The following is a 12,888-nucleotide window of genomic DNA, read 5'->3' on the forward strand; positions in this document are numbered from 1 at the left end:
CAGTGATCTATGAAAAACATTCTTTTTCAAGAAGCCATTTGGAAAGATCTGCTGAAACCTCAACTGATTATTTGTTTCCCATTCAAAATTTGGGATCTGTTCTTAAGTGGGGGGGAAAAAAAGAGGGATACATTTTATCAGTGGATTTAGGGGTAAAAACAGAATGTATGAGACAACAAGATTGTGCAAATAAATATTCATTGCTTTAGTATTTAAGAATTATTGTTTACTAGGACATTCTTAGGTTTTTAATCATTGTTACAACTTTAATATAGTTTTACTTGTGACCACGCCCAACTAGTGAAAGTAATGTACATTGATCCCAGATTATTGCACAAAAAACATTGGCAGTATGCCATTCTTCAAAATAAACCTTTTCTTAAATGAGCAATTATAAAGCAATTTGTGCAATTAAAATACCATTGAATGTTACAAATGGTTTCTATAACACAAAATAAATATATTGTTAAAGACAAACTAAATACAATTACTTTTATTCAACCAAAACCCAACATGAAATATTTTAGAAAATGGCAAATATCCCAATATTTGCAGGAGATATCTACAATCCAGTTGTTGTTTTTATTATCACTATAATCTCATTTTCCCCTAAAAAATTATCATCTTGACAAGAAAGTCAAACTGATAAAAACACTGCATCTATTAGGCATTTTCTTTTTATATAGTGTTCCAGCTTCACCTCTTTTCTATTTCAGTAGCAAATGCTTATTCTATAAATATAGACTTTTGTATAATGTGCTTTGTTTTCCCATTATTGTGCTGATTTAAGACTATAATAAACTGTTTGTATGAATAATTTCAAAGCATTTTAGGATCTTTTTAGTTACACTTCATGTGAGCATAATCTTTTATTTCTCTTTCATTAAATATCAAAACTGGAATTTTTTTTCCCTGTCATTGTTTCTACATGTCAATGACAATATTTAAAAAGGTATCTGGTACTTATTGCTTATCAGAATATTATGAGAAAAAGCTATTCACAAAAATTACTTGTTACAGAGCAGAATGAGAAAAGCCAAATAGTATGTGTTAAGAAAATATTAAAATAATATGAAAAACTTCAGATCATTTTGGTCCTGATGTTCGTAGTGCTATTAGAAAAAAAGTTAAGGTGAGTAAAAGCCAAATAATATTGATTCCAACTCTTAGTTGAAGAAATTCTGAAGTGAGCTTCATTGAATATAATTTTAAGATTTAATTTAACAAAGTATCATTGAGGCAACAAGTGGCAGATGTATATTTAAACTCACAATTTAACATTAGTATTATACAATTATAAACTTAAAAATCTGAAATTCTCAGACTCCTCTAAATCATCGGTATTTTTCAGCATGTTGCTACATGTCATTAGTCTTAACAGTACAAAATGAAATCAACATTTGATTCTCATTTAAACAACAATGAAACTCATCTGCACCTCATCTTAAAGTTCTGAAGCAGCATTTTCAGCTTTTACAAAAAAATTACTATAAATTACATATTCTAATAAACCTTCCCCAGGAATTAAGAAATCCAGCATGAAATTCCTATATTTTAATTGACAATGTATACTAACATACACCTGCATTTACATTTGCAAAAATTTGCAGTTAGTATTAATTTGGCCTAGGCAATGGTAGTAAAGTGCAAAGTATTTGGTATAATGTCTAATGATTATATTTTTCTTCTGTGGGAAATGAGTGACTGAGCCTGGATCTTCCATTGACAGATATAGTATTTGATGGAGCAGCAACCTAAGAGAAAAGAAAATCATCATCACATTGCTGAAATAGAAATATTTGTCCAATTTTAATGAATTTTCCCTGTAATATTTTATTCAGTACTAGCTTACAAATGCAGCAATCGTTTTTTTTGAAGTTCAATCAAGTTATAAATTACCTTTGTGCAATTTTAAAAATCAGATATTTACTACTTCGAGAGCATGTACACTTTGGTAGGCATTAAGGGTGAAACAACTCTTCACAAACTGCACACTTAATACAATTATCGAATGTGTCTGGAGCTCTGCTGCCATCTCAAAAGAGAAACGTGGAAAGCAATGTATTCACTGAATACATCCACATCTTCTTTTAGTCAAGTACACATTAGAACTGATTCCAGATATAATTCTTGATTTAGATGTGTTCCGTGACACTGCAATGAATTTTTTACTAAGTGGTAAAGTTTTACTAGATGTTAAACCTGTTAATTTAAGACATTCAGTACCCTTTTTTCCAACAGCGTTGAATATACCAACTCCAACTGAAGTCAGTGGGAGCTGTGGGTGCTCTGTGATCCTGAAAATCAGGCCCTAAGATTAGATACCACTGAAAAGATCTTCAACAGAGTTTACTAGCACAATGAAAATATTCTGAAGAGAGAAAAATGGTTTAAAAACAACCTCATTTGACCCATTTAGATTAGTAATTACTGAAGGCTCCATTCAAAAGAAAAGATCCACGGCACAAAAGGCCACAGATCTTGGCTCTGCACTCTGGCAAGTTATTAAGGGGGAAAAAAAAGACTTGGCTAGCCATGGTAGCATTTTTGTCTGGTTTCTTGAATGCCTCCCTTACAGAGCTGCATCAGGGAAGGGGGATGGCAAGCACCTGACAGACCTTTTACGCAATTCAGTAGGACCAAATAGTAGCCAGTCATCACTCACAGAACCAGTTAATGGAAGCTATGAGTTAATTTACTTAAAATGCTTTTCCCAACCAGGATCACTGACTATCTGGATACTTATACCCTGCTTACAAAAGTGTTTTATTTCTCCATTGATTACAATATGCCCTGTTCTCAATTTTAAGCTTTTAATAAAAACATTGCCTGAATTCATCAGCACAACAGGCCTAAAAATAAAGTTGATGCCACACTTTCTCTCCCCAGAACCCCCCATCATATGTCACCTTCCCTTTATTTGTTACGAAGAAAACAGTGCAGCGGTTAGCATTTTACACATTTGGAGTTTCAAGTGTCCTTATATTTGAACAGACTTCATGAAATTCTCACGGGCCACTATGCTGTAGAATGCTTTAGGTATGGTTTAGGTTCCTTCACTCAATTCTTCAAGTTCTCCCTGAAAACACACATCATCTACAACATCCATAAAAATGCTGTTCCATTTCAATATTCCACTATTTTAGAAAAACTTTCAAATTCAGTTATTCTGAAAGACTCGTCTGATATTTTTCTGTCCTTTAGATTGTCAACTCCTCAGGCAGGGAGTGTCAAAACTTCTCTACTGGTACAAAGTTGGCCAAGGAAAGTACATAAAATCAAAATGTTATGGAACTCCTTGCTAACCTTTTTCCAGCTTTCCATCTATGCTTGATGTGTTTCTTGAATTCTGAAGAGCACTTTATCAATCTTGTTTTTCCAAATAAGTTATCAGGTATTATGGCAAGTATCACAAACAGGTTTTACATATTTTTGATATTTTAATATATCTACTTTTTTTAAATGTATTTTCAGTTTCAATATTGTTCACAATGCAACTATATAACAATAATCAGAAAGCTACATCATAAAAATCAGGCATGTTTCTTCTACATCAGATAGATCCAACTTCATCAAATCTCCAGAAGATTTAACGTTTGATTAATCTCATCCATTGTCCTTAAATGATTTGTAACTGGCTGACAACTAGTTCACTGCAATATAGCTTCTCACTGTGCACCACCCTGACAGCACACTGGACTGACTGACCGATCATGCTGACTTTCCACTTGTGACCATTCTGGGGAAGCAGGGCTATTCAATCTGTGTGGAGAAGGTGGGAGGCTTGGGAAACTCAAATTCCGTTGCCACACTTCTGTTAAGAGAGAGGTCTTCCATGTAATGTAAGCTGTTTGGGTGCCAAAATATAGACACCCACAGAACCCGTGTTCTCCTGAATATGGTTCTAAGGAATCAAAGACTTCTATAAAATAATTGCTTAGGAATAGGGATTTTGGGAGGGGTTGGGTAGGTGGGTAACAAAGCTCTGGATCTTCAAAAGAGATAGGGTTCTGCAGTAACAGGTCATACTTCAGCACGCTGGTGGAAGACAAAAAACTGGGGTTGAGGACAGAAAGATACAAATGAGAAGGTCTATCAAACCAAGCCAGAGTATTTTTAAAGGTTTCTAATTAACAATACTGTTTTAAAAGGTAGATCTCCAAATATCATGTAACTAAGGGAAATAAGTTGAAACTATGGAATGATGTGACTTATTAAAAACACAGTATATTTATTCTGCAAAATAATTTAAACAGAATGTTCTTCTGAGGTGTCAGACTGTTCATGGTGTCAAGTATCAGAGGGGTAGCCGTGTTTGCTACTTTTTACAGATTCAGACTGAGGGTCCTGTGGCACCTTTAAGACTAACAGAAGTATTGGGAGCATAAGCTTTCGTGGGTAAGAACCTCACTACTTCAGATGCAAGTACTTGCCCACGAAAGCTTATGCTCCCAATACTTCTGTTAGTCTTAAAGGTGCTACAGGACCCTCTGTTACTTTTTACAGACTGTTCATGGCAACTATAAAAAACAACCGTACTTTAAGCAACCCATTTATCTCCAGTCATTTGAGTATTAAATAATAGAGGAGGCTAATTTGTGTTTTTATCCTTTACATCAGTGATTTCTTTTATATTATTTCCATGTTTTTAATTATTAAAAAGCATTTACTGAGTATATATCACTATAATATCTCGGCTCACAAACAGAATGAATTACAACTACTCATAATATTATTTTTGATTAAGTATTGTGGTTTACATTTAAGGAATCATTTTTCTTATGTAGTGTTGCATTCTAGAAACAGGAAAATATCAGCACTTATTTCAGTAAGATGCATACTTAATTCTCTCCGGAATTACTGGCGACAAAACACTTACAAACATTGTATGAAAAATGAGATCGTTCTAGCTAATGAAACCAAAAAGCAGACAGAAGTTTTAAAATATAAAAAGAATTACGTGTGTATATAGTATCGACAATCAATAGGAAATTAATCTTTATAACTTCTGCATGTGTACTGTTGGCAGAAGGTTGTAGCTGATTTAGCTCTTGTTCTTAAAACCATCCCTGTTCAGAAAAGCATTTAAATAGATGTATATGTTTGAGTGCTTTGCTAAACAGAGATAAGCACATGCTTATGTGTTTTGCTGAAGTGGAGCCTTAATAATTAATTTTAATATAAAATTTATTTCAGAAACATAATATTTTCCCTATTTGAAAAAATGACAGCACAAGCTTCTTCCATGTACAAATCTGCTTTGGTACAACTAAAAAAAACACTTTCAGGAGACTCCCTTGTCATGATTAGTTCCAGGACTGATTGCTTTTAGGCATTAATTTGGTAATTTTGAAATAAGCACTGTAACTCCATTGTTACTGATGAGATGATGAAAACTCACCCTTTTTAATTTGGCAGCAGCTTCTCCAGAGCGGATAGCAGCCAGCAGGCTCTGGTGGATCTGTTCTGGGTCAGAGCTCTGGAACGTTAAAGCAGTTTCTCTCTCAAAAACAGAAGTTGGGTGGTCAGCTGAAGATTGCACCTGGCTGTTTTGTTCACTGTTTGTACAGTTACTTTTCTATTGGGGGGGGGGGGGTGCGGAAATCAAGGCATTTCATTTGAGTGAGGTCATAAATGGATATCTGAAGCAGTCTGGCCAAATATTACAGCACTGTACCCTCATTCTGCATTTTGCTTCATGCAAGATTTCTGGGAACAACCTTAATTTTGTACTTTCACTTTGCAAGTAATTTATGATGTGATGTGATAGCACCCAGCTGAGGGTGCCATAAAATAGCATCTGGGAATTACACCTGGGTTTTGAACAAGTTATAGGCCAGAAGGGATTTAAGGAACTTTTACACTGTTAAAAATGGGGAATATTCTCCCCAAGATGTCTATAAAATTCTCCACATAATCATCTCACGTAGTTTAATTAATATCAAACAAATTTATTTCTATGCCTGCAAGTTCCTTATTAGGACTACAAAAGCCCTTAGGAAATAGACAGTTACTGCTTTACCACAAGATGAATGGTATAAGATTTCCAGGAATATTCACACAGTTAGATCTGAATTCATACTCTCAACTTAATCATACAAAGATACAGATGCCAGCAGGGCTAGAATTAGGCCACTGCATAGTATGGATGCCTCTCCCAAGCTGCCCACTTGCTTTCCGAAATCTCAGCTTTTACTTTATGCAAATATAGCTGTTACTGTTGGGAAAAAAATAAAATAAAACACCTTCAGAATGTGAACTGAATGCAACTGATGCAGTGACATCTGCCTGAATTTGCAGAATATATGAAACAATAGCTCAAATGTATGAACTTCCCCATTCATCTGAGTAGGTGTTACAGGCCAATTATGATACTTTAAATGTCAATGTTGATAAATATTTCATTACTCATTAAAACGTTTAAAAAAATACTATGATGAGCTACACAATTTACTCTGAGCGACAGCTCATTTTGGGGCCATAAGTGGGTAGACTTGGGAGAGGACCACTGCTCCTTCCCCGCCACTCAAGAGTACCCAAGTCCAAGGTGCACAAATAGGGCATTTGATTCAGTGAGGGAGCTGAGCCCAGGAAGCATGCATGATCCTACTTTGAATATCTGCACAATCTACTAACATTAGCATCTCACTGCAGCATCTAAAGTGAATAGATATTATACAGGGTAAACTTTTGAAGAGTTCCACTAACTCTACTTTTCCAATTCAACCCCTGGATGCCAGTCAGGTTACATAATACTGTTGACTTGTGCTAGTCATACCAGAAGATAATCTGCATCCTTACACATATCCTGTTTCAATGTCCCTCAATCGATTATTCTGGGACATCACTCAAAAATTAAGTAAAAACAGTTTTACACATGGTACTTTTTTAAAAACAAAGTCAACAACTCTGAATAGGAAAATAGATATGCATAGATAAACCAGATCCAATTATCTTTTCTTTGCTTATAAGTTTAAGAGACATTATTAATTATGGCAAGACAGAATTATTTCTCAGCATTTTCAATTTTGCAGAAAAATTTCATTTAATAAAAGTATCCTCTATAAACGCCGTACAAGACTACATTACTTCTTTTTCTTATATTCCATTGAAATGTTGTACATGGTGCTGTTACAGCAGAATGTACCACTAGATGTTTATATGTTATTAATCCAAAGCCTACTAATATTTGTGAACTATTCAAAGAAGGGACAGAGTGAATCTCACTCTTCTGTGAAAGATACAATGATTAATGTCCAAAAAATATTAAAATTTTGTAAAACTTACCTTATCCATCATATTGTGTTGTGAACTTCCTGTTAAGGTTTGTAAAAATTGGTTCTTCACATCTCCTGTGGAAGTTACTGAGGATAGTTCAACAGGAGATTTCTCTTTTGATGGCTGGCTACTGATGGCATGTGGTTTACTGAATGACTGTGATCTTTTGATTGCCGATGAGACAGCAAGAGCAAAGGGGGATGGCCTAGAACTGGAATATGGTTTTGGAACTGCAAAAGTTCTCAGAGTTCTTAAGTTCAATGTTGTTGGCTGACAGGAAGGAAAACTCAAAGGTTTAGCAGTTTTGCTAGAAGTGGAAGTGTCAATTTTTTTCTCATTATCAACCTCATCTTCATTTAATTGAGCAGGGAAATTATGTGTTTTATGTAAAGGAAAAAAAGACTGATCTGATGATAATTTTTTTTCTCTCTCTGTATTCGTAGCCTCTCTTTGAGTAGGACTAGTAGCAACACTGACACTTCTGGCAATTGCAGATGTTACATAATGACCTGAAGCCCTTCTTTGCATCTGTAAGTAAAAAGAACTAGGTTTCATTGTAGGACTGAAAACACTTGATTTTTCTTGAGTCTCAGGTGAAGAATTTGTGTTACCTGAGCTTAGCATCAATGGAGTTATGCCATTGCCTATATTGGGTTTGGAAGCCTCTGTTTCTATTTGCTTGCTTTCAGTAGTAACCCCAAGGTCAGAAGTTGAGACACTGTCAGTAATTTTGTTAGTTTTGTGCAGCTGATCATTCACTGCTAAAGCAGGTTCATATTTTAAACCAGACTCTGACTGACTTGTATTTTTTGAAACCCAAAGAATTTCAGTTTGCACTCCAAATTCTTTTGAATTCTCTGACTGTGGGGACATTTCCAAGGTGACTCCATCCTGATCCTTAATGTCTGACAGAGCATCTGACTCACAACCTTTCAATATTTCCAAGGATTTTGGAGGCACTATTTTATAAGTAGTCATTCCAATTTTGGGGATATATTCTCTTGTAATTTCATTAGAGGGTTTAGGTTTAGGTTTGAAGTCTTGTCTATAAAGTGGGTAACCTTTAATAGGAGAACTAATTGCACTTTTTGGAGCTCTCTCTGATGGGGTAAGACCACTGTCATTATCATATATATTACTTTGATCTTCTATGGGAATTGCTTTGTCATCCGCAGCTTCTTGTCTCTGATGGTTGAATTCTGTTGAAACTTCTACAGACTCTTGCGCCTTGTTCATCAACTGCAAAGGTGGATTGTCTATATCCAAATTCTGCATGTGGGCTACTCCTTTGAAGGTGGATGACTCACAATCTTGAAGGACAATCATTTCACTTACTGTAGTCCTGCCAAAACTATCAGATGGAGTTGTCTGAATTGCAATATCCTGAGTTTTTACTATCTCCATGTTCGTTTGATTTAGCTTCCGATCTTGTATCCCTAGATTCACTTGAGGATTATCATCCTGATTTGTAGAGATGTCATTTTTATACTCTTGGCAGTTTGATAGTTTGTCAACTTCAAGCTTATTTTTTTCTCTGACATCTGCTGTATTAATTTCTCCCATTTTACGTTGATTTTCTTTTTCTCCTGTGGTTGCTGGAAGGAATCTTGTGCCACTATGATCTTTAAAAGAAAAAATATTTCTGAACTAATATCAATATCAAACAGCCTGACTTTTTTGTTTAAATCATGAAACCCAATAACCCCGTTTTCTTTAACCACTAGAAATGGTTTCTTAGAAATAATAAAAACTTTCCCTTATTACACCCTTTCAAGACACTAGAAAGATATTTTAGCTTGATTAGTACTGGTAATTTTTCCAATTTAATATTAAATGAAAAATACTTTAATACTACTACCCACTGAGGCTGTTGGTGTCATGGATAGACCAGATGACCAAGCCGGTTTAGGGACCACTTAAGGTTTTGGGGCGGGGAGGTTGTCTGAATTTCATTCCTTTATATATAAGGTATAGCTCAGTCTACAAACTGGTAAGGACTACTGGTCCCGTGTCTCTGCTGTTTGTGTTCCTACTATATTTATTCACATAAAAAGATGTTATATGCCAGATGTTTCTAGCATTTCTACACTAATGCAGTTAAAAATATCTGAGTAACACAATTATTGCATATCTGTTTTTCCAGGAGTTTATATTAAAGTGGCCTGTCTTACATTTTGGGAATATGAATCACATCTGAGCCTTTCCAAAATTCACTTTAAAACACATTACTATAAAATTAATTATCCCAAGTTCAAAAAAATAAAAAAAAAAAAAAAAAAAGAATGTCTCTCCCTGATGTATTTTGTGTGTGTATTAAAAATAGCAGTTTACTAGTTTTAAATTATTTGAATTATAAATATGAAAAAACAAGGATAGGATTAATAAAAACACTCAGGCATGTATCTGAAGGAGTGCAACAATTTAAGATTATATATTTGCAGAATTTAATGTGTGTATTTGTTACACTAAAGTAATGGGTTCATGAAATCATGAAAGTAATAGATTCTAGGGGAATGAATTATCCATTTCTAGAACTATGGAAGGGCCTTTGCTTCCCTACAAAACAACATATTTCCATAAAAACAATGTCATAATGCAGTTTTGTAATTAAACCTGATTTTCCTCTTATGCAGGATATTTGTGATAAAGTCAAAAATTAACATATTAGAAACCATTATTGGGATATTCTACATTGTTCTAAACAATGTAATGCAACAATGGATTACAATGGGAACAAGAAAAGTTTAATTTAATAGATTTTGTTCATAGTTCTACAGTCAGATTCATGACATGATTTACAAATAACTTGCAACACAAACAAAACACAGTTTAACTGAGCATCATTTTGGTCGTTTCATTTTCTCGTCTTTATCATCAAATAGTTAATGAATATTTGCAGGAACACACCAATGTTGTCTTTAGCAGATTCACAAAATGAATTCATGATTGACAAGAGATCCTCTATGTTCACTTCTGCTATTCACGCAGAAGTGTAGACAAGCCCTGATTGTCTCTGAAGAAGCCATTATGGGCTGATAAATCAAAAGGGTGTTGCAGTCCTTCAGATCTTACATACACAATGAAGCCACTATGCCAACTTTGTTTATACTACACACATGAATGATGGATCCTCTTCTGTTTGTTAACAATAATCTAAAAGTAAAGTTTACTACATGTGTACTGGATTACTAAATCTTTGCATTAACACCTCAAAAACAAAATAAGCTCAAATTCAGGTTTACATCTGAACATCCTGGCAATAGCAACTTCCACAATTAATAATAATCCAACTGACATGACTTAAGGAATTTAGTTTACCATCGTCAGATGCTCTCATTCCTGTAAATTTCAAACAAGGTGCCTGTCATTTCATTTGACACTATTAACCTTGAAATACATTTTTTCATCATGCCAGTAAAGCCAGAAATAGCTAATTGGGGGACGGTGGATGAGAATTTTTTTCTTGAATGTTTTGCTCTTGCAATACCATTTGACATCATAATTTTTTGAAAAAAAAAAAATCCTGTTGCTAGATTAGCAACATAATTCAGACCAATATAATTTCTCTCTTTTAGAGAGATCATTCTTCCGCTGCAGCTGTCTGCTTTAAATCTCTCACTCTGAAGGTTTAGCATAGAAGACACCATCTATCCAGCAGATTTATTCTAAACAGGACTTCCGTCAGAGCCTGTCAGTGCAATTTAATTGGCTGGGGAATGCTATTAAGCAATGTGCCGGGAAATCTATGTCCTGAGTCATAATGCAGTTCAATTACAATCTGTGTGCTTTTGCAATGTAAAATAAAGGGTTTCTTTTTGTTTTGTTTTTTTTTAAATTACAGAAACCACAGTGTCTTACTTATTCTGAAAGTGATTTCACAATGTGAGCCAGAGATTGATGTCATGAGATTCTATAACCTAGGACTGGAACAATTTCTTCTATATTTGGAACAATTTTGAAGTATCAAGACACAACTGCATTTGAATACGTGTGCATAAGTAGCTTCTATTTGTATTAAATTTCTGTACTTCATAAAGTGGTTTGAGATGCTTTTGAGTATGAAAGTTCTATTAACTTGGAAACCAAAACTCTCAACTTTCATTACAAGTATTTTTCTTATTTAGTCAGTATAACTCACCATAATTTTTGTTTGGATCCAATATTCCCAACTTCTTGTCATTTTCAAATGTAATTTGTTCATCGTCTATCTTACTGTGTGGTTCTCTGCAAAAAGACAGCACAGTACATTATATATGCTAATATCACTGATTTCAGTAAACACACAGAAAAGATGTATGAGAACTGGCAATGTTCTCCAAAGACAGATGGAGAAAACTAGTTAAATCTTTCTGCCAAACACTGGAAAAATTCAACAGAGATTATTAAAAAAATTTAGAGGAAATGCTGCTATGATACTTTCCATACCACAGTGCATATGCAGTTTCTCTTTAATGCAACTCTACGTGCATTTTTTTTTTTAAATTCTCTCCCCCAATTTATTAGGCCCCGAGTAACCTCTGTAAGTTGATGAGCACACAACTTCCAGTGAAACCACTCAAGAGGTGTTCAGGATCCCACAAGATCATGCTCAAAATGTTAATTCTTTTTTTGAGGTAAAAATAACCACTCAGGTAATTTTCTGGATGTTGTCCGTTACATTGTATATACAGTATGTTGCCTCAAAGGGGGGAAAAAAGAACTCCATACATGAATATCTTGCGATCATAAAACCACAGACGATTGAATTTGTGCAGTGCATACTCTTTCCTTAAAAAAGGACAGATAACATTTTCCTTACACTTTTGAGAAATATCCTAACAATATCAAGAACAAAAGAGAAATAGGAGCACAGCATATTACTAAGCATGATGTACAGTCTTCTATGCTCAAAACATAAGGCCCACAGGCTGACAGAACTAAGAGCAGACCTGGGGCTACTCTAATACACAATAGACCAAACTGGCCCTCAATAGTCCTGGAAATTGGGGAGTTCAAGAAGTCCTAAAGCCACCTTTCCTCAGGTACACTAAGCAGAGCTTTGGTACAGCTGAGAATCAGGCACAATGTTTGTCCATGTAGAACACAAGTTTTTTTTCCCTCTTACCAAAAGTAGTGGCAATGAGGAAACATGATATTTTGTTAGCTAACAAGCAAATTATATAGTGTAGCTGACAGAGTAGGGATTTCTGCAAGGCCCTCTTGACCCCAGACTGACTAAAAGGAATGTGGAGATCGAAGTCAAAACTAGAATTGGTCAGGAATTTTTCAGCAAAAGTTTTTCCATTGGAAAATGCTGCTTTGTCAGAACCAAAATTTTTCATGGAAAAATATCAATTTCAATTAAACTTCCATCGGGACAGGATTCTCAGGTGCAGGATGGAATTTCTCGTAAGAAAGAGACCCATTCCAAAATACCCAAGAGCCTGGTTGTTAGACCACTCACCTGGGATGTGAGAGACCCAGGTTTCAGACTAGGAATTTAAACCTCTCTCATATCCCAACTGAGTAACTGCCAGGCTACTGGCTCTTCTGGGTTGAGTCTCTCTGTGTTTTCCCCCCCCCGCCACAAAAAACTGAAACAGGTCTTGGGTTCAACTTGATGTAGAAAAG

General features: G+C 34.9%; 1 protein-coding gene across 1 annotated transcript in view; it reads right to left on the reverse strand.

Annotated features, from left to right (window-relative positions):
- Positions 1-230: 230 nt before the first annotated feature.
- COBLL1 (cordon-bleu WH2 repeat protein like 1) overlaps positions 231-12,888 on the reverse strand; it is a 50,684-nt gene continuing 38,026 nt past the window's right edge. The window contains exons 12-15 of the mRNA XM_026647503.1: positions 11,417-11,502; positions 7,288-8,900; positions 5,402-5,578; positions 231-1,754 (exon numbers count right to left, since the gene is read on the reverse strand). Coding sequence (XP_026503288.1) covers positions 1,668-1,754; positions 5,402-5,578; positions 7,288-8,900; positions 11,417-11,502 — 1,963 coding nt within the window. The 3' untranslated portion in view covers positions 231-1,667. The remainder of the gene's footprint in view (positions 1,755-5,401; positions 5,579-7,287; positions 8,901-11,416; positions 11,503-12,888) is intronic.

The sequence above is a fragment of the Terrapene carolina genome, unplaced genomic scaffold (genome assembly GCF_002925995.2).
Source record: "Terrapene carolina triunguis isolate 2854851 unplaced genomic scaffold, T_m_triunguis-2.0 Scaffold62, whole genome shotgun sequence".
NCBI classification, from domain to species: Eukaryota; Metazoa; Chordata; order Testudines; family Emydidae; genus Terrapene; species Terrapene triunguis.